The sequence below is a fragment of the Pituophis catenifer genome, unplaced genomic scaffold, assembly GCF_029215685.1.
Source record: "Pituophis catenifer annectens isolate HBS135680 unplaced genomic scaffold, rPitCat1.0.hap2 SCAF_1, whole genome shotgun sequence".
NCBI lineage: Eukaryota > Metazoa > Chordata > Lepidosauria > Squamata > Colubridae > Pituophis > Pituophis catenifer.
In genome coordinates, this window is record NW_027256881.1 from 229,551,551 (window position 1) to 229,572,531 (window position 20,981).

The window sequence follows — 20,981 nt, forward strand, 5'->3', positions numbered from 1 at the left end:
AGCTTCAAAAAACCTATTAGCATCATAGAAACAGAATTTCACCATTTTAAAATTTATTAGATTTTAATCCATCCATCCAATTTATTTAGTAAATCTATTTATTATGTATGTATGTATGTATGTATGTATGTATGTATGTATGTATGTATGTGTTTGTGTCTGTGATCTTGCATATTTTATTTATTTATTTATTTATTTATTGCGATTTATATGCCGCCTTTCTCCCTAGGGACTCAAGGCGGCTTACAAAATGACAGCTTCAATACAAATCACAATACAATACCAAATTAAAATCAGTAACCCAATTAAAAACGATTTAAAATTATACCAGTGTACCCCCAAACGGATCAGTTTAATTGGCGGAAGAGCCACGTCTTCAGCTCGCGACGGAAGGAAAGAAGGTCGGGGGCTGTCCTGAGCTCAGTGGGCAATCCATTCCAGAGGGTCGGGGCTCCCACAGAGAACGCCCTCCCCCTGGGGGTCGTCAGCCGACATTGTTTGGCCGACGGCACCCTGAGGAGGCCGACTCTGTGAGAGCGCACAGGACGATGGGAGAACGGCTGGAGATGGTCCTGCAAGTACCCCGGGCCTAAGCCATGAAGGGCTTTATAGGTGAGCACCAGCACCTTGAAACGTATCCGGAGTGCCACCGGTAGCCAGTGCAGCTCACGCAGGAGAGGTGTTACACGGGAGTATCTAGACGCCCCCGTAACTACCCGCGCGGCTGCATTTTGGACTAGCTGAAGCCTCCGGACACATCCCAAGGGCAGCCCCATGTAGAGGGTGTTACAGTAGTCCAACCTAGAGGTAACAAGGGCGTGAGTGACCGTGGCGAGGGCATCCCGGTCTAGGAACGGGCGCAACTGGCGCACAAGACGGACCTGTGCAAAGGCCCCCCTGGTTACGGCCGTCAGATGGTCATCTAAAGACAGCCGAGAATCCAGGAGGACACCCAAGTTGCGGACCCTGTCGGAGGGAGCAAGGATTTCACCTCCGATCATTAAGGATGGAACCTCCAGATCCCGGGATGCCGGCATCCACAGCCACTCAGTCTTGGAAGGGTTGAGTCTAAGCCTGTTCCTCCCCATCCAAACCCGCACCGCTTCCAGGCAGTGGGACATCACGGAAAGGGCATCCCTAGGGTGGTCAGGGGTGGAGATGTAAAGCTGGGTATCATCAGCATATTGATGATACCTCACCCCAAAACCACGGATGATCTCACCCAGCGGTTTCATATAGATATTAAAGAGCAGAGGGGAGAGAACCGATCCCTGAGGCACCCCACAAGTGAGAGGCCTCTGGGAGGATCCCTGACCCCCCGCCCAAACAGACTGCAGACGGCCCGAGAGATAGGAGGAGAACCACTGTAAAACAGTGCCTCCTAACCCTATCCCCCTGAGCCGCTGCAGCAGGATACCATGGTCGATGGTATCGAATGCCGCTGAGAGGTCAAGAAGGACCAGGATGGAGGAGCAACCCCCATCCCTGGCCCGCCAGAGATCATTTACTAGGGCGACCAATGCCGTTTCCGTGCTGTGGCCACGCCTGAAACCAGATTGGTAAGGATCCAGGTAGTCAGTTTCCTCCAGGAATTGAGGGAATTGCTGTGCCACCACGGACTCAACAACCTTCGCTAAAAAGCGAAGGTTGGAGACTGGACGGTAGTTGTTAAGTACGTCAGGATCCAGGTTAGGCTTCTTAAGGAGGGGTCGAACCACCGCCTCTTTAAGCGCAGCGGGAAAGACCCCTTCCTTTAGTGAAGCGTTGACAATAGCCTGGATCCAGTCTCCAGTCACCTCCCTGGCTGCCGAAACAAGCCAGGAGGGACAAGGGTCCAGTAAACATGTGGAAGACCCCAACCTACCCATAATCCTGTCCACGTCATCCAATGAAACAGGCTCAAACTCAACCCAGATGTCTCCACCGAGACTAGGCCCTGTCACCTCAACGGACTCTGTCCAGTCGGAGTCCAACCCGGTCCGAATCTGAGTGATTTCAACCCATTCTCACACGAAATGGGAGCAAACATCTCAAAACCTTCACCAACAGCAAGAAGCAAAGATGACTAGCTGAAGGCAGAAAGAGTAAAACTGAGATTTTTTTTGTGTTTTATGATGACTGAATGATGACTGTTTTTATATATTTATTTTTTTTAATTCACTGCTGTACACTAACAGCCATGTTCTTAGGAGATGGACAGCCATATAAATATGATAAATAAGGAAAGATTTAAGAGTTGTCTAGGATGCATGCTTTTATAAGGACAATTTGAGGGTGCTAAAAGCTGTTTCTTTTAAAACATTCCTTTCCTGTTACGATGACTTGCCTTTTTGTTTCTAAGTGGCCCTATGCCAGACTTGGAATAGAAAGGCACCAGATGGAGATGAAGAGTGTAAAGCTAACTAAATAGAGCAAGGTGTGAGCACATTCTTTGAGGAGGAGAGGGGATGTGGGTGGACTGCCATGTGCTTCATAGAATGTGAAACTTCCTTGAGCTTTGGAGGCAGGCTACACGGTGCAAGGAAAAAAGACTCAGATAGGTTCAATTCTAATATTCACATAGTCTAGGAATCATCTACTTCTCAAATTTATATAGAGAATAAATTCAAAGTAACTTTGCTTTCATCAAATGTTACTTTGATCAGAATCTGGATTAAAAAGGAATACCAGCTGTAAAATGCCTTGAGCTCCCATAGAAAAAAAAATAGGATGTAAGTCTATCAAATAAATGAGACAATTTTAAGATAGCTTAGTCAGTCATGATTATGACCAGGAGACCATATCATGTTCATATAACATGTACATGTTGTATACTTTGTAGCATAAGTTATTTCCCAAGTTTAAAAAAACACACCAAGAGGGCATATAAAGATTGAGGAGGGTATGCATGGGGGGATGTATCTCAGGTATCTGGTTTATTTTTGGCTTCAGTAGGCTTAAATATATATTAAATTCAAGAATTGATTGAGAACCAGTTCAGCTAATGATGCACTATAGAAATTAAAATAATTAGCTAGATCTTTTAGTTTTAGGGATCTTCTTTGACTTAACTGCAGATTCTGGAATAGCATCAAGTTTATCTACCCCAAGAGATTTCTTCAATATACATTATGGACCAAGCTGCAGTGCAACCCAGAACCAATGGTGCTATACATGAAGCGTGGCTCTCTTTATTCGCCCATACATCCCATCTGATTATTCTACTCAAAAGGTTATAAGGAAGAACAATAATGATAATTCAACAAAAGGGATTTAATTTAGTTACACATGTTATTTAGCATTCAAATTTAGTTTAAATAAGTGGAAAAGATTAAAATATTTAGAAAAATTTGTAGCACTCTAAAAAGTCCTTAAAAGCTTGCTCTATCTTTTTCTTAGTGCTTATCTTGCTCTTATCAATGTCAAAAAAGTGGTCTTTATCTTGAAAGTATCACAAAAGTATAGTGATGCCATGCACGAACATGTCTGCTGTTGAACTCAGTTGGAGGAAGGAGAAGGCTTTCTTATCTTCCTGTGGTAGCTGAGCAGTTTAGAGGGCAGAAGATGTGGAATATGAAATATTTTAGATCAATAAGAAATTAGAAGTCAATAGGAAATTTTATAAATAAGGATGAACTCTTCTTCTCTTCGAGAAATGCATTCCTGCAGGAATAATCTCTTGCAATCACATGTCAATCATTTTCAGATCTTATTTCTTTTCTCTTCCTCTTCACTCCACAGGCTACTTTATGCTAATGCTGCTTGCGGAGGTATTTCAAATGAAATGATCAGATGCATTAGGTAGATCAGATGCATGAGACTGAGCAAGCAAGACATGCAGTCTCCAGTACCACATTTACCACACACCAAGATTTTGCTATAGAAATTCAGCAGAAAATGTCAAAATTGTAGAAGTATCATTTTATCTTCTACGTTCAGCAACGGGAATTGAAGGCTTCACATTTCTACTGTTAAAAAAACCCACTATAAACTTCCTAAACTAAGCCCAGCTCATATCACTGAAATCTGGCAATGAAACGAATTTATGGCAGCAGTGCAGTTTGAGACTGTTCAGAGGAAGGATGTTAGGGATTTAAAGGTAGACTGCCTATTCCATTTACACCTCTAAAACTCCAGTTCTTCCTGAATGGCAAAAAACGGCCAAAATATTAGCTTTGTTTTCCCTTCTGGTGATATTGCCACATCAGTCTATGTATTTCTGCAGCTTTCCAATAGGACAAGAGACAGAGTTACGGTCTTTAACCCTTTGGTTAAATTTTCAACCAACTGGCATAGTAGACCTGTTTTATATCTGGTCTAAAAAATTAAAATCATACAAGAGATTCTATAGTTGAAGAGAATTCTTGATGCTTGCTCAGCTTATTCAGAGAGTCAGTTAGCTTAGATAATTTGGGCATAAAAATCACTATAACAGTGTATACTGTTAATGCAGTATAATGCATCAGAATAGAGCTGGAAGGGAAGGGATCTTCTAGTTCAAACCCCTGCTCAAGTAGGAGATCCTATACCATTTCAGATAAGTGGCTGCCCAGTCTTTTCTTAAAAACCTCCAGTGATGAAGCACCTACAACCTCTGAAGGCAAGCTGTGGACCAGCTTGCCTTCAGCATTTATCATTAAATAAATGTAATGACATGGGAAATGATGCTATAGCCAATTATTTTTAAATAGGGACTCCATGCACTATTATACTTTAAATGAAATGTTATCTGGGAGAAAGCAGTTCCAATATATCTCCATCTAGCTATAGTCATGGCAGACAAATCAGCAAAAGGCGATAAAAGATGCTGATTCAAAAATGCATATCAGTTTAGAAATGCACCAGTGCAAGAATGAATTTATATGTCATGGTGGTACTCCTGCAAATATTCTGTTTACAATTGCCTAATTGTATATTGGAACTGTTATGGGAACAGTTTATATTCAGATTATCAATGGTCTGCATATTTGTGGCTACAGCTGTCCTTTTGCTCCAACTAATATTCAATTCAATAGGAATTCACTGACTGCACTCACAAAATGCACTTAGTGTTGCCCTTTCCATGTCATTTATATATTAAACAAAAAGAAGCCCCTCAAATACTATACTTTCACAATATTATATAATTGGAGTGTATTCAATAGTTAAATGTATTTCATAAATTCATTCAATCAATTCACAAATCCAAGTAATAAAAAAATAAAACTTTTCTCCAGACACAATAGTAGAGATTTAATGTTCAATTCTTTTTAAAGGCCACTGAATTTTGCAATGCTTCTAGATACTTTATAGTGAGAACATCCAGTACCAAACTGAATAATTGTGTTCTTGGAGTACCATAAAACTCAAATAGATGGGCAGACTAAACAGTATTTTGATATGGCTTAGGACCCGGGTACTTGCAGGACTGCCTACTACCACCAATGGCCTCCCACCGGCCGGTACGCTCCCATAGAGAGGGGCTCCTCCGGGTGCCGTCAGTCAAACAATGCCGACTGGCGGCCCCCAGGGGGAGAGCCTTCTCTGTGGGGGCACCTACTATCTGGAACGAGCTCCCCCCAGAGATATGGAGGATCCCGGATCTGCGCACCTTCCGCCGCGCCTTAAAGACCTTACTATTTCACCAGGCCGGCCTGGCCTAATTTTCCCCCTCTTTTATAAAGATTTTTAAAATTTTAAATATCTTTTAGTATTTATATATTCAATTTTAAATTGGTTTTAAAAGTTTGGGGTTTTAAATTTGTCGGGGCCAAAATTATTTAATTTGATTTTATTCTATTTTTTAAATTTTGTATTGTATGTGTTTTTATTGTTTGGCTGTGCACCGCCCTGAGTCCTTCGGGAGTAGGGTGGTATAGAAATCTAATAAAATGAAATGAAAAAATGAAATGATATGCATGAACCTAGGTAGGATAATTGGCATAAGAGAAATTAAAAATAGTGTAACTGAGACTCACTGAGTGCAGTTCTATCTATTAAACAGCTATCAGGGACATAAAATTACAAATAAAGAATTGGAAGTAAATTTGCCTTAAAAATAAAAAAGATGTCAAAATATTTAAACAGACAGAAGTTTTAAAAACTTGACTTAAAATATCTGGGCTTTATATGATGATGATCAGATAAGAAGATACTGTATTGGTTTCTGTCAAATGTCATATACTAAATCCAAAATTTATTTATTTATTCATAACATTTATTGGCCGCCCATCTTACAACAGGGTAACTCTGGGTAGAAACGATATTGACTCTACACAAGTTGTTCTAATATCCATTTTAAATATAATTCCATTTTAATTTTAGTATAAAATTGCAATTTAACTCATACTCAAAGATTTACTCAGGGATTTTCCATCTTGCTTCAAAAATCATTCAGCTTTAAAAGAGATGAATAATCTTTTACCATGTCCGAGTCCAAACACGCTTTGTAACATGAATCTGATGGAACAGGGCACTGCAATTACTGGAGTCTACATCAGCAGAAGTTGTAAAATCCTCTGAGTTGAAAGCTAATGTAGCATCAGGCCAAAGGCTAAATTCCAGAGAAGGTCACAACTTTTCTACCACTTCATTCCAGAAGAATTTGAAGGTTGCAAAGAAAATGTCTTCCCCCTTGATTTCCCAGGAGAATGAAGAACAAACCTCTGCAATCTTTTCTTTCTTTTCATTCTATAATTGTTTCCCCTCGAAATGAACTATCAATTCAGACTTCTAACCCTGATATTATTCCTACTCAGAACATAAACTCATTCTTGTTTGATTGTGACCAAAGTAACAGAGTGAGCAGGTGATCACTTTAGCCACTCTTTCTAAGATGTACATCACGTGTTATGTTAGAAGTACAATTCTGTTTTAAGTATTTAAATGTTTTTCAACATGTATCACCCATAAAAAAAGAGAAATACACAACTCATAACGTCTAAATAAAATTATATATTTGATGTGTATTAGTAATTCAGTAGTTCTAAATTATCAAAATTATTATTTTGTTCTTTAAAAGGAATAGCCATTATATCCCCCCTCTTGTTGATCATATGGTCACATTTAGTGTTGAATCTTCAATAAAATCTAGCTAACCCGAGAGGGGGAAGTAAAATGGGCTATGTGATAAGACCAATTTCTATGACAGATGAGCCAATAATCCACTTGGAAAAGTCTTAAATAACCAATGATATTCAGGTTATTAAGCAAAGTTTAAAAAAAAATGTGGCAAAAATCAAGTCATAGAACACAAACTTTTATAGAACCACTAACACTATGAATAATAAAGCCAATGTCCCAGGACACTTTGCAAACATCAGATTTGTTATAGCATACAATCATGTAGGTTCCTTCTGTCAGATATCCAAAGCACACCAAGTTGGCAGTGACCTGAAGTACAGTAGGCACTCTATCAGGTTAACAAAATAACAAAATAAAAATGGGAAAAACAAAGTTAAAATACCAGAGTAGTATGCAGAAGAAACTTTTCTCAGAGAAGAGATTTAGGTTTACCATATGTCATTTCTTTTTCAAATGCTAAGCAATTCCACCAAATATGTTTATGAGAATGCTGAGAGTCAAAGGTATCTTGGCCGTCCAATGCATGCTTAAGAGTTTTCAAGTCAGTGAACCTTAGTGTCCATGTACACAATTGTAGCAGTTTTTTTTACTATGAACTTTACAAGAGTTCCTTGTATACTTTTATCAAAATATAAAGACATATCTTAGAAATAGGAACAATGGGAATATTTTCATATCAATAGGAAGAAAGCTGCAATTCTTTGTGAAATAGGGTCAGTTTAAAAGTTATCTTATTAAAGAAAAATTGGAATAAAATTCATGAAGTCACTTCACAGAGGATTTGGAAGAATACACTGAGACCAGCTGGTGGTGTTTGATTATAGACATGGGTAGAGGCGGTAAATAGAATGTCATCTTTGTTGACTTAATAGAAGTGAAGCAAGAACTCCAATTAAATACCAATTAGGTATTGTTGAAGCTAGTCTAGTTTTAATTAAGTACCTTTATGAAGCAAGATGAATTGTTCAGAATTTTATAAAACTTAACCCCAAGGGTCATAATTGTACTTGAACCCTTATTTTGATTCCCACAAGTATTCTACTGTTCTCACAGTCTGTTTTACGATCAGAAATGACATCTATTCTTGCCACATTTTGTTTGCATTTCTTCCTACATGAAGCCTGACTGGATTGCACAGGTTTTAGTGGAAGATTAAACAATTCCAAAGCCCATAGTAGAAGCATATTCAGTCTTATTCCTTGTTTGACTCCTGCAACCTTCCTGACTCTCATCAGGGACAAAATCCACTCCCCCCCTCCTGTCCTTATTTTAGGAATTGCATTTCAGTCCTCAATTAAGAAAAGGCTTGCCCCTCCTGACTTTCTCTACACAGTACAGATAATCAAGAATCCATGGAATAAACATGCACCTCATGTAACATCTGTACTAAATGTAAACTAAATGAATTACTGGAAGAAAAAGTAAAGGATCTAGAGGCAACTGAAACTCAACCTAAAAAAATGAGAAACTCCAATCTAAGCAAGAAGGCTATATATGTACTCTTCAATATCTTCATAAGCTATTTGGATGAGGGACTAGAAGGGGAACTCATCAAATTTGCAGACAACACTAAACTGGCAGGAATAGGTACCAGTCCAGAATAAAGGCTCAAGATCCAGATGAATCTTGACAGACTTGAACGCTCCGCCCTATCTAACAAAATGAAATTCAGTGTAGAGAAAAGTAAGGTTTTACACTTAGGCAAGAAAAACCAAATGTACAAGTACAGATTAGGTGAAACCTAGCTCAATAGCAGTAACTGTGACAGGGACCTTGGAGTCCTTAAATATGAGCCAGCAGGCTGCGGCGGAAGCCATAAAATCCTAGGTTGCATTAATAGAGGGATAGAATCAAGATCATGTGAAGTTTTAGTACTGCTTTATCAAACCCCGGTAAGACCACACTTAGAATGCTGCATCCAGTTTTAGTCACATTATTAAAAAAAATGTTGAGGCTCTGAAAAGAGCAACAGAGTTTTAGCTAAAACGTATGAAGAACGGTTGCAGGAATTGGGTTTGTCTAGTCTAGTGAAAAGAAGGACTAGAGGGGACATGATAGCAGTGTTCCAATATTTGAGGGGCTGCCACAGAGAAGAGGGGAGTGGGTATCAGACTATTTTCCAAAGCACCAGAAGGCAAGACAAGAAACAATGGATAGAAACTAATCAAGGAGAGAAGCAATCTAGAACTAAGGAGACATGAAAACAGCCAGTGGTACAGCTTGCCTTCAGTAGTTGTGGTTGCTCTATCACTAGAGGCTTTTAAGAAGAGACTGGACAGCCACATGTCTGAAATGGTATATAGGGTCTCTTGCTTGAGGGGTCTAGCCCAACCCCTCTTGCAGGGGGTTGGACTAGAAGACCCCTGAGGTCCCTGCTAACTCTGCTATTGTGTTATTCTGACTATACCTACAACTTTAAATCAGCACTTGGATTTTGGCAGATGAGAGTGCACTTGCCAAACTATGTTCAATTCAGATTATATTAAATAATGTTTTAATTTCTCCCCCGTTTGAAAGAAGGAGTTTAAAGCTCTGTGTCTTACACTGAACTCAAACTCAGCAAAAGCGGTTTCTTCTCATTCTTCTGCTCCATTTATAATGGGGAAAACTCACATCACCCGTTCATCTTTTGCAAGCATCATTTTGGAATGTGTAATGAGCAAAGATGGTTAGATGTTGAGAAATTCCTCTTTATTTAATAAATTGTTTTTAATAATCCTTTTATCTATTAACCTATTTCCTCAGGGAAAAAAATTAAGCAAGCTGTGCTTTCCTCTAAATGTTTGTTCTTTTAAGCAATGCAGTACTATTAAAGTTATGTTGTGTGTGTTCTTCAGTCGTCAATACAATACAATACTTTGCAGTAAACATGCAAAGTTATGTCCTAAAAAATTAAGTGTTCCCAGTAACTATTATTACAAAAGTATTTTTTTAATTCTGTAAAAAATCCTATCAAGCTATGTTGATGAAATAAAGTTTGGCATAAAACACTGATTATAGAAGAATGATTTCATTCAAGTGTTAATGATATTTGAAATTCCCTTTAGTATATCTTCTGAAGCTCATGACTTTTTGAAAGTCCCTTAATTAGCACAAGACTGATGTTTCACTATATCCTTTATACCAAAAGAGACTAAATTTAAGTCCCACTAAATTTAGAATGATTTTTTTTTTTGACTAAGCATGGAGACATAGGAACATATTGTATGTCCCATAGATATATAGAGTACATTTATAAGGCTAATTTGGAAAAATTTGAGAATTACATAGAAAAAATATTTTGTGAAAGAAATGGTGTATATACCACTGGGGATGGGTGGTTTTAGGACAATTTCTTCTAATCCTAGCCAAATAGCATGCGAGATACAGACTAACATTCTTCTTTCTTTACCTCAGGCAGAGTAAGTTTTAATTTCACTATAATTAACTGTTTGAGCTGAAAGGCTTTAAGCTAAGACAGTCAAGATAAGCTTTTAAATAGTAAATTGCAGTACCCTCTGGTCACAATGGATTTTGGAAATCACAAACAATTAAATATGTACACTGTGTCCTAAAACAGTTCACAAGGCAATTGAATTTGACATGGATATATCATTTTATAGTGTGTTTTCATAATCTATTAAAATGTTCTTCAGTATCACTGGAGATATAAGCTAGCAAACAATGGCTGCTTATGCCTCTTCAGCACATCTACTTAATGCTGATACATATATTGTTTTTGGCGTCAATATATATTGATACCAAAAAACACTATAAAATAATTATCAAATTACTCGTAAGAAACTTAAAATAAAGTTTGAAATTCATGGATCTGGGATCAGAATTCTGGGATCAAGGATGCCAACATTACCAGAAGGTTGTTTTCCACTTTAATGCTCTTATCATTAAAAGCATTACAAGGGAAAAGAGCCCTTCAGATAGTATTGGAAACCAGTTAAAAATTCTGATCCATGAATTTCAAACTTTAAGTTTCTTGAGAACAGTTTTTTAAAAGTGGCACAATAAACCAGCATCTCAAAAATTGTTTTGTAGCATTTCTGCAATTCATTGCAACATTTTACCAAGGAACCCTCTGAAACAGAATCTTGTGTTTTCCAGCCAGGCATGATATAGTTGAGAATTCTATTTCATTCTGCATCCACACTTACAAGCGGTATCCACAAAATGGACCCCACAGCAGAAAAAACTCCAACGACCCACCAAAAACACATTTTATTTTAAGCAAGTGAAAGTATTAGTAACTCTGAAGAAGACTACAAATAAAATAACTATGTCCACCTGTTTCTCTGCACCCTCAGATCACCCCAATTTCCATTCTATCATCAATCCAACTTCCTAATATCATGTGTCTTACTTTTTACTTGCGGCCTCCCAGCAAAACATGTCTCTTCTTCAAATCCCTATTATTCTTGCCATTCAATTATTTCCATTTGTACAGTCAACACCGCATCTAAATTCTCAGTTAATTTACTCCTGGCCTTTTTAAAAAACAAATTCTCCCCAAAAGCTGGTATCAATTATATTCCTTTCATTAGTTTCCTGTGCCCTGTTCCTTAGAATCTTCTTTTCTTAAATTCTTTCATGCTCTTCTCCTATGCGTTTTACACTGGTTTTCCATACTGCTTTCTATTCTGTTCTCTTAGGCAGTAACCCCACATTCACATTATTGATCCCGTCACTATTCTTTGCTCCCAGACTTCTATCTACAGGCTCCCAAGGTCTCTTCTATACATACTCCTAAATTCCTCACACTTTGCAGGTGCTTCTCAGTTAAGCCATTTGCAGTCTCTGGTACTTAAAGAATTATTATGTTGTGCATATTCCCACAAAAACTCTGATATACTTCTCAAACTCCGACTAAACCACTCTATTCTCAATTTTTGCTCAACCCTCCAGCAACTTAAATCCACACAAACTCTAACATACTTCTCAAGGTCCCACTAAACCAATCTATCTTCAACTTCTGCCCAACACCCATAATTTATTTTCTATCAGGAAAGACCCAACAATGCAAAATTCCAACACATCATCAGGGTTCCTCAGATAGGCACCCAAGGAATACACTTCACCTGACCCTGCAAATATTAAGAAAAACTCTTCGTTGCATTGCAATAACAACAACAACCAATGTTGCAACCCTGAGCTCCGGAATTGCAGTATTAAATATAGGCAGGCAGTCACCTTGCTTTTCCTAGCATCAAGCCCAAATTTGAGGGATTCTCCCATATAATCAGTCCCAGAATTTAACTACCTCCAGAGGAGATGCTGAGGCTCAATTTCACCTTAAAATTCTCAACCACAATCTTAAGAAGGCTACAGTGAGGTTACTCAGTCCTAACATTTGATTAAATATACAATCACTGATAAGTCCGGGTCCAAGTTGTTTTTGGGGAACAGTTAAGAGTTTGGAAACCCTTCATCCTTCCCGGTTTGGGGGAAGCACTCTGCACCTATTCAGAAGGCTAGTCCCGGGGCTGAAACAGGACCAGAAGGGTCGGTCATTCTTAGCCAAACGTCCCTTGCTCGCTTCCCCGGATGCCCGCCTTAGCCCACCTCAGGGAGACCCTCCACTCACCCGCCCCAGGATGCTCGACGGTGGCGGCGCCATACTCAGCGGCGTCGCTCCACCGGGCGCAGGTGCCCTGTCCCTGCACCAGCGCCTGAAGGGGCAACTCAGCACCGGGACTCGGGTAGCAGCGGAACCCGGAGACGCAACGTGGCGTGTACACCCCGCAGGGCTCCCCTTCGAAGCGGGCACAAACTGGACAGCAGCCACAGCCGGGCTCTCGCACTAGCTCCGGGCAGTCGGTGGTCTCGAGTCCGACGGGATGGCAGGAGGCGAGGCGGTCGGCGTTGCAGGGCGGGCAACGAAACAGCACCTCGGGCAGCGCCAGTCCGGTTGGCGGCAAAGACGCCCACCAGCCCAGCCCGAGCCACAAGGAGGAGGCGACGACCAGCTGCGGCAGCTGCACCATCCTGGCGGCGGCAACCGCTTGACTGAATCACCGGCCGGGCAGGTGCTGCTGAGCCAGAGACTGGAGGGTGGCCCGGCACCGCTGGGTCCTAGAGGCAGGCGGACGAGCGACGCTCCACCCCTCAGCTGGCGCGGCGTGCGGAGGGAGCCGCTCCCTCGCGCCCTGCCCCCGCCTCCCCCTCACCCCCCGTTGACGGAGGGGGGTGGGGTGGAAGGGCTCGTTTTGCCGCCCAGTCCAAAGTTCGGAGGCACCTTCCCTCCCCACCACCCATTCCACAAGCGGGACAACCATTTGTGTAGCAGCTTTGCCCCTGAGAACTCTCTTAAAGATCGTAGGTTCGCGTGATTCTCCCACAAAGGGAATAGGGCGAGAATAAAAAGTTCAACCAAAGAAACCGGAGGAGAAATTGGCAGGAGGCGAGGCGGTCCTGTATATCCGTTTCAGCAAGCTATTGGCATCTGTTGCCCATTCAGGCTGGGACTTCACTGACCCGATCCCAAATATTAGCCTATCTTCTGTTACTCTGACGTTTGGACTTCATTTACTGTGCTTCTGTACTCGATTTTCCACAAAATTCATGTAGTCTACCTTCAGAGCATCCGTATGGAAAATAAAGTGGCCCAAAGCTGCTTATAAAACCAGTTATCGAATAAATGTGCAAATAAATGTTTAATTGGGGAACTAAAAGAAGGGCTTCTTGCTTACATTTTTGTTCTGCATTATGTTATTACTCTGTGTGGTTTTATACCTGGGACTTATTATTTTTAGAGGAAATACATTTTAAGAAGCCTTAGTTATCATCATAATCATCATCATCACCACCACCACCACCACCACCACCACCACCACCACGTCTTCATTTAAGCTGGGCTTTTACCTACTTTAAGAAATACTGCCATCAAGAGGTAATTTATGAGATTATAGAACGTGAAATCCTAAATCACTTTGGAGGCTTTGGCCACAGTTAGCTGATGGAAATGAGCATAAAGACAATAGTGGTCACTACCAGCTCGTAGGTATGTATTATAACCTTCAGTGGCCTAAACCACAATACTGAAGGCTTCTTATGGTGATGCCCTCACCACAACAGCCTGTGGGAGACTGAGGGGCAGAATCAAACAGTTCCAGCACAGTCTCTGATATTCTTTGACAAGGACAGACCTCCAGCAGTTCCGAGTCCTTTCATAAGATGATATATAAACCAATTGATAATGGGCGGTATGTCTTAAGATTACGCTGGCATGTGAAGAAGCACATGACTTCGGGGAAGGAAAAAAAATAGATTCCTATTTCCTTTATGTATATTTTATTTATTTTTTAAAAAAATTATGCTGCCCATCTCCTCAATGAGGTGCCTCTGGGCTGCTTGCAGATTATAAACTTATAAAGATTACACTTACAGCCTGCCAGTCCTTTATGTTAATTCTAAATATTTGAAAGTGATTTTTCCAACTGTTTAAAGATTTAAAGCTCCTAAATCAATGGAGAAACATCTCCACACCATCCATATCCCACCCTGACAGTTTTTTTTTTTAAAGGAATGGAAAGCATAGCTCTGCTCATAAAATAAAAGCAATGCATTAGCCATTATTTCGCACTCAGTCTCTTGATAATTCAGCCATTCAGCATGGGTCGCACCCAATCATCTTAAGAATTACCACTGAGAGAATGGAAGACTGGAACTAAATGGGCAACTTCTGAAATACCTTCTGGAACATACTCTTTTAAAAAAGAATGCTAAAGTTCAAAACTAAGCCATAATAATTGCTGCTCCCCAAACCAAACTCGAGCATGGCACTGAAAATACCTTAAACTGTAATTAATGCCTTAGGCAACTGAAGACAGCCTGCTTAAGCTCTGTTAGAGAAATATCAGATGATATTAAAAAGAATATTGAACCCTAAGGCTATGCGGCACTCTATTCAAAAGCAAAAAGGGCTTCTGAACTCCCAGGAATGCAAATGTTGCATCTCTCTGTAAAGTGGCCACACCCACAATAGGGCCTAATTCTTTTAAATACACTTTCCAGAAAAAGAAAAACAAAACACCTGCTGGAAGCCTGATTTTACTGTTCACTGGTGTTAATTACAGCCTAGAGAAATTTATTAATAATCCAATTCTATGCAAGCTCATCCAGAACTATATCCCACTGAGTTTACTCCCACTCCCAGGTAAGTGGGTATAGAATTGAGGCCTAAATTAGTAATGCACTTGTCAGAACATAGCCCTGATAAAAACAGGACATGGCATATAAGCAAATTCTGAAGGTGGGATAATTATATGTGTCCTGAATTCTTGTCAGAAAGGGAACATGAGTAGAACTTTCCTGGTTTTGCTATTTCAGTTCCTGGTGGCACTTCCATGGATTATACCACTGTTTCAAATTCTAGCCTATTTGACTGCCTGCCTGCCTGCTTATCTATCTATCTATCTATCTATCTATCTATCTATCCATCCATCCATCCATCCATCTATCTATCTATCTATCTATCTATCTATCTATCTATCTATCTATCTATCTATCTATCTATCTACTCTTCCATACAAACAAACATACATACATATATTCAAGAGTATGTATGTATGCATGTGTGTATGTATGTATCAGGGTGAAATCCAGCAGATTCTGACAGGTTCTGGAGAACCGGTAGCAGAAATTTTGAGTAGTTCGGAGAACCGGTGGCGGAAATTTTGAGTAGTTTGGAAAACCAGCATATACCTCTGGCTGGCCCCAGAGTGGGGTGGGAATGGAGATTTTGCAGTATCCTTCCCCTGCCATGCCCACCAAGCCACGCCCACAGAACCGGTAGTAAAAAATTTGCATTTCACCACTGGTATGTATGTATGTATGTATATATGTATGTATGTACGTATGTACGTATGTATCCAAGGGTTGAAATATAGGTAGGTAGGTAGATAGATACAAACCATTGTATGTATGTATGTATATGTATGTATGTATGTATCCAAGAGCTGAAATATAGAGAGGCAGGCAGGCAGGCAGGGCAGGATGGTACGGCAGACAGGCCAGACAGTCAGGCCAGACAGACTGACCGGACAGTCAGGCCAGACAGACCGGACAGACAGGCCGGACAGACCAACCGGACAGACAGGCCAGACAGACCGACCGGACAGACAGGCCAGACAGACAGACAGACCAGACAGACATAAACTTTCAGCAAGTCAAGCAAGGAGAGAGAGGGAGAAGAATATAAACTGACGCCAAAGAAAGTAGGTCAAATGCTAAGACAACAATGCATCATTTGGTGGAAAAAGACAATAAAAAGATGTGCTGTTACAGGTACTGGCAAGATTGGCTAATGCTTTGGAAGTGAACTCACGTTGTAGCCATGTGCTCTGGGTGGTGCTGTTCTGAGTAAGTGTACTTTGTAAAGGGACTTTCCAAAGTTAGCACAGGGGTTGTATCTAGCTACTGAGACCATCTCTGTAAGTGGGAGTATTGATGATGTTACCTAGTTTGGGTAATGAAATGTCTGCAAGAAAACAACCAAGCTCAGACAGCACCAAGGATCCCTCATTTCAATCCTGAGCTACAAATATTCTCTTTTATTGGGAGCAAATTTGCCCTATAGTGTGGCTGTGTATTTCTGATTATTAATTTCCAAGATTGTAATCATGTTTTACCGAGGAAGCATTGGAAAGAGACATATCCCAAGGAGGTTTTAGATCGCCCCTTCCTCATTGCTCTTAAAAGATGGTAATTGTTTAAATAATAGATTCATTTTATGTTTTTTATGTTTTAATTTATTATTAAATAATTCAAGATGGCAAACGTGCCTAATATTCCTTCATCCTCCTATTTCCTTCCAGCAACAACAGTGTGAGGTGAGTTGGGTTGAAAGAGAGTGATTGGCCCAGCTGCTTTCTTGCCTAACGTGGGACTAGAACTCCCGGTCTCCTAGTTTCTAGTCTGGTGCCTTAACCACTAGACCAAACTGACCCTTGTTTCATTATCTTAGAAAAGGGATTTCTTGATTAGGATTAGGATGGAATAAAGAAAAGAAAAGAAGAAGGCTCCTTTGAAAACAATACTACTATAGCATTTGCAAGTTTAAAGAATTAAGTCATCATTGTGCATTGATAGGGTTTAATTTTAATTACTCCTTTTTATAATATATGCAATTAATATGACCAAACAATCAATTGAACCTTGCAGATCTATTTCTTTTTATTTCCTAATATTTTAGCTTTTCCTTACTGCAATTGATCTACATATTGAATGATCTCTCCACAAGGAAACAGAACATTTTAATGAAGGAAATAAAAGCATTTTCCTTGTTCCAAATGCTACATGAAGCTGAAGTTAAGGTATTAGTTATATTGAAATAGGCAGATTGATGGCTAGATCTCTCTCTCTATTTGGATCTTCTGATGGTTCTCCTTTTATTTATTTATTACTAGAACCACATACTCCACAGAATACAATAATGCTTGGGAAGTCTCCTATATATTCAGAATTAAGGTCTAAGGTGTTTCTGAGCACATGCTCATCCCAAAAACGTGTTGTTAGAACCAGAACTGTGTTCCTAGTTCTTTTAACATATGGTAGGTAGATGTATAGTAGGTTTTTCTCCAAATTTCCCCGGGGCCATTAAATCAGAGGAAGGGAAGATATAGTAGTTACTTACCCTGAGATTTAGTAGTAATTTCTAATTTAACTTCCATTTACCATGTTTCCCCGAAAATAAGACCCTGTCTTATATTTTTTTGAACCCTGAAATAAGCATTTGGCCTTATTTTCGGGGGAGGCTTTATTATTTTGGGGCACATGGAGGAAACCAGAGGAAATAACGGGGACCGGCTGCGCATGTGTTTAAATATTTCGGGGAGGGCTTATTTTCAGGGCAGGGCTTATTTTAGCGCATATGCTCAAAAGCCTGATTGTGTTTATTATCAGGGTACTACTGAAGCATTCTAAATAAAATCCCCCCCCCCTTTTGAATGCTGCAAATAATTAGAAAACTCCTAATAGTGCTTTGCTTGACTTCAGATAATGAGGGATTTGAGAGCAAGCCAGGACAGGTTGCATGAAAGAGAAGTCCAAGGGTTGATGGGCTGATGGAGAACTGAAAACAAAAGTTACTTTTCAAGTGTTGGTGTGTTACTTACTAGGATAGGCATAGCTCAAAGGCATTGAGTGGGTTCTAAAAGAGACTGTTTTCCTTAAATGAATGGGGTGTGGCAGTTCTTTTCCTGTCATTCACATGAATCTGCTCTCATGTCACGGAATGCTTAACCAGTTTTTGGCTGGGCAAATGAATGAAATGGAATAAAGCACGGGAACAAAATGCAAAATTAATGTCAGCAAGCAACTTCTTCTAATTAAATAGTTTATGTCTTACTAGATGTCTGGAGAGCTGTACTGAAGGATTAGTTACAGAGCCTTGGATATCAACACATTGATAATGTTAAAAATGTTTTGAATTCTTAGTAAATTGGAGACGTTTAAAAAAAAAGGCAACAGAATCTGAAAAATAATAAAAGGTGAAGTATGGCAGCAACTGAGATCATACTTTTCTCAGTGATCGTTACTTGATGAGTTACTAGAATGAAATCAGTCAGAATCAGGAGTTAAATGTAATGCCCACATATCAGAAGCATTCTCATTAATGGACAGTTTAATTCTGCTATTATCCATTCAGTAAGGAACTCATTCATCAGGATTTTACCTGCATAGCATTTACCAAGCTATCTTATGATCCACACTGGCCCGATTAAACCTGCTTTCTGAGATATTTATATATCTGAAAAAAAGTTCTGTTAGGTTATTTCACATTGACATATGATTGAATTAAGTCTTGCAGTTGCTGCTGAAAACAAAATATTATTTTCTGTGATAAATAATTATCATATTTGTTCATTTGTTTCAGTCAAGGCATAGTGAACTGGTTAAATTGCAATAAGCAAATCTTCCAATTTCGGCTAGCACTATAATAGCGATTACCAGTTGCATGTATGAATTTGAGTGAAATTCTAATAGCAAGAAGTTTTCCTACAGTCTTTCAGTGATGGGAAAAGACTGCACCCTCTGCAAAGCTTTTACAGATGGGCAACACAATATCCTCCAAATGATTACATTTTTGGGATTAGTAAACGCATTAAAATATAATAAACTGACTTTGCAAAGCTAAGAAATACTGTATTTTTTTAAAAAAGGCTCAAGTTAGTATATAATATATGTATGTGCCTTAATGATGATGATGATGATCATCATCATAGTGATACTATTCCTTCAGTTGAGTCCCATTCTCAGTGATTTTATGAACCAGTTCTCTCCACATTTTGCATTCTTCTACAGCTTCTTTCAGTTGTTGTATGCTCTGAACGGGGTCAGCTTTGATGGTGTCGGGACACTGTATTTTTTCATGACCTCAATTTTTTTATTATTTTTTTTTGCTGCTGATCATTCTGAGCATAACCGCCTTTTCAAATGTGTTTGACCACACGACATAGTCAAAATAAGTAAGGCAGAATTGTGGTTTTGTTTTCCAGGGATATGTCTAGTTTTGTACAGCCAATACTTGCTTGTCATCTTCACTGCCCAAGGAATGCACAACACTATAGCTTCAACACTATAAGAAATCTATTTTTCTCCTGTCTAATTTTTTCATGGTCCAACTTTCACAATCATAGGTAGCTATGGAAAACAGAATAATGTGGATTAATCTTCATTTACTTGCTAGGCTGATTTTCTTGCTTTTCCATACTTGATTCATGTGTTTCAATACTTTATTTCTGGACTGCATTCACTGCTTTGATCAATCCATGATCCTAGGAAAGTGAGTTCTTACATGCATTTGATGTCTTCATCATCAACTGCTATTTTTATATTTCCATTTTTCACAGTAGTCATGAACTTGATCTTGTTAACATTTAGGAAGAGGCCAAATTTCTCGCTTTCTTCTTTAATCTTTTATATCAGATGTTTCAGGCCTTCCTGAGAGTTATGTCAGCAATGTATCAGTGATTGTGGATGTTCCCTACTAATCTTTACTCTCATTTTTGATTCTTCAGGTTTCAGCTTCTTCATGATCATTTCATCATACAGGTTGAATAAGAAAGGTGAAATAATGCAACCCTGCCACACTCCTTTCTCTATCTTGAACCAATCAGTGTCTCCATATGGTATTCCCACAATGGCTTCCTGATTTGGGAATAGCGACTGCACCAACTTCTACAGAGGTGTTGGCACTCCTAGCTCTTTGAGGGCTCTTCACAGCTTGTCACAATGGACAAAAGCAAAGGCTTTCTTGTAGTCAATAGAGCAGATGTAGATGTTCTTTTATATACTTTAGATTTTTCTGTGATCCAGCATAGTTTTGGAATATGGTCATAAGTGCCACAACTGAAGCCAGTTTTAACATCTAGTAAATCCCTTTCAATGGCCAGCAACAATTGTTGTTGCAGGGACCTTGCTAATGTGAGGGATGAGAGTAAATATGCAGTAATCCTTGAAGTCACCTTTTTTAGGAATGGAATTAACACTGTTTCCAATCCTGTGGCCATGTGTTTGTTTACCAAATGTTTTGACTGTGATGGTTATGGGTGGGTTCAGGCCTCAGCAACTCTGCTGGAATGGTATCAACACCTGGGGCCTTGTTCTTTGGCAGTTGGCTTATTGCTCACAAAACATCTTCCTGAAGGATGACTGTTTCTTTTTCTGCTGAGCCTCTTTGTTGCTCACAAAAAACTCTTCTGTATGTTTTTGCCATCTGTTCTTGATACCTTGCTGGTCAGATCATTCTTCAAATCCCTTTGACTTGCACAAATGCACTCCTGGTATGGTCCTTCAGGCAGTCCTCTTCTAGCTGTTTGCAATGCTGGTCCCAATAAACTTCATTGTCTTTCCTCTCTGCTCTTTGGAAATCTACATTCGATCTTATTGCTTCCTCCAATTTGACAGGTCCTTAGTGCTTTCTGAGCTTGGTTGTTTTCTTAATAGAT

At 39.6% G+C, this 20,981-nt stretch overlaps 1 protein-coding gene across 1 annotated transcript in view; it reads right to left on the reverse strand.

Moving 5' to 3' along the window:
- Positions 1 to 13,016, reverse strand: part of IGFBP2 (insulin like growth factor binding protein 2) — a 58,967-nt gene extending 45,951 nt beyond the window's left edge. Inside the window, exon 1 of the mRNA XM_070952204.1 lies at positions 12,617 to 13,016. Coding sequence (XP_070808305.1) covers positions 12,617 to 13,016 — 400 coding nt within the window. The remainder of the gene's footprint in view (positions 1 to 12,616) is intronic.
- Positions 13,017 to 20,981: the final 7,965 nt, after the last annotated feature.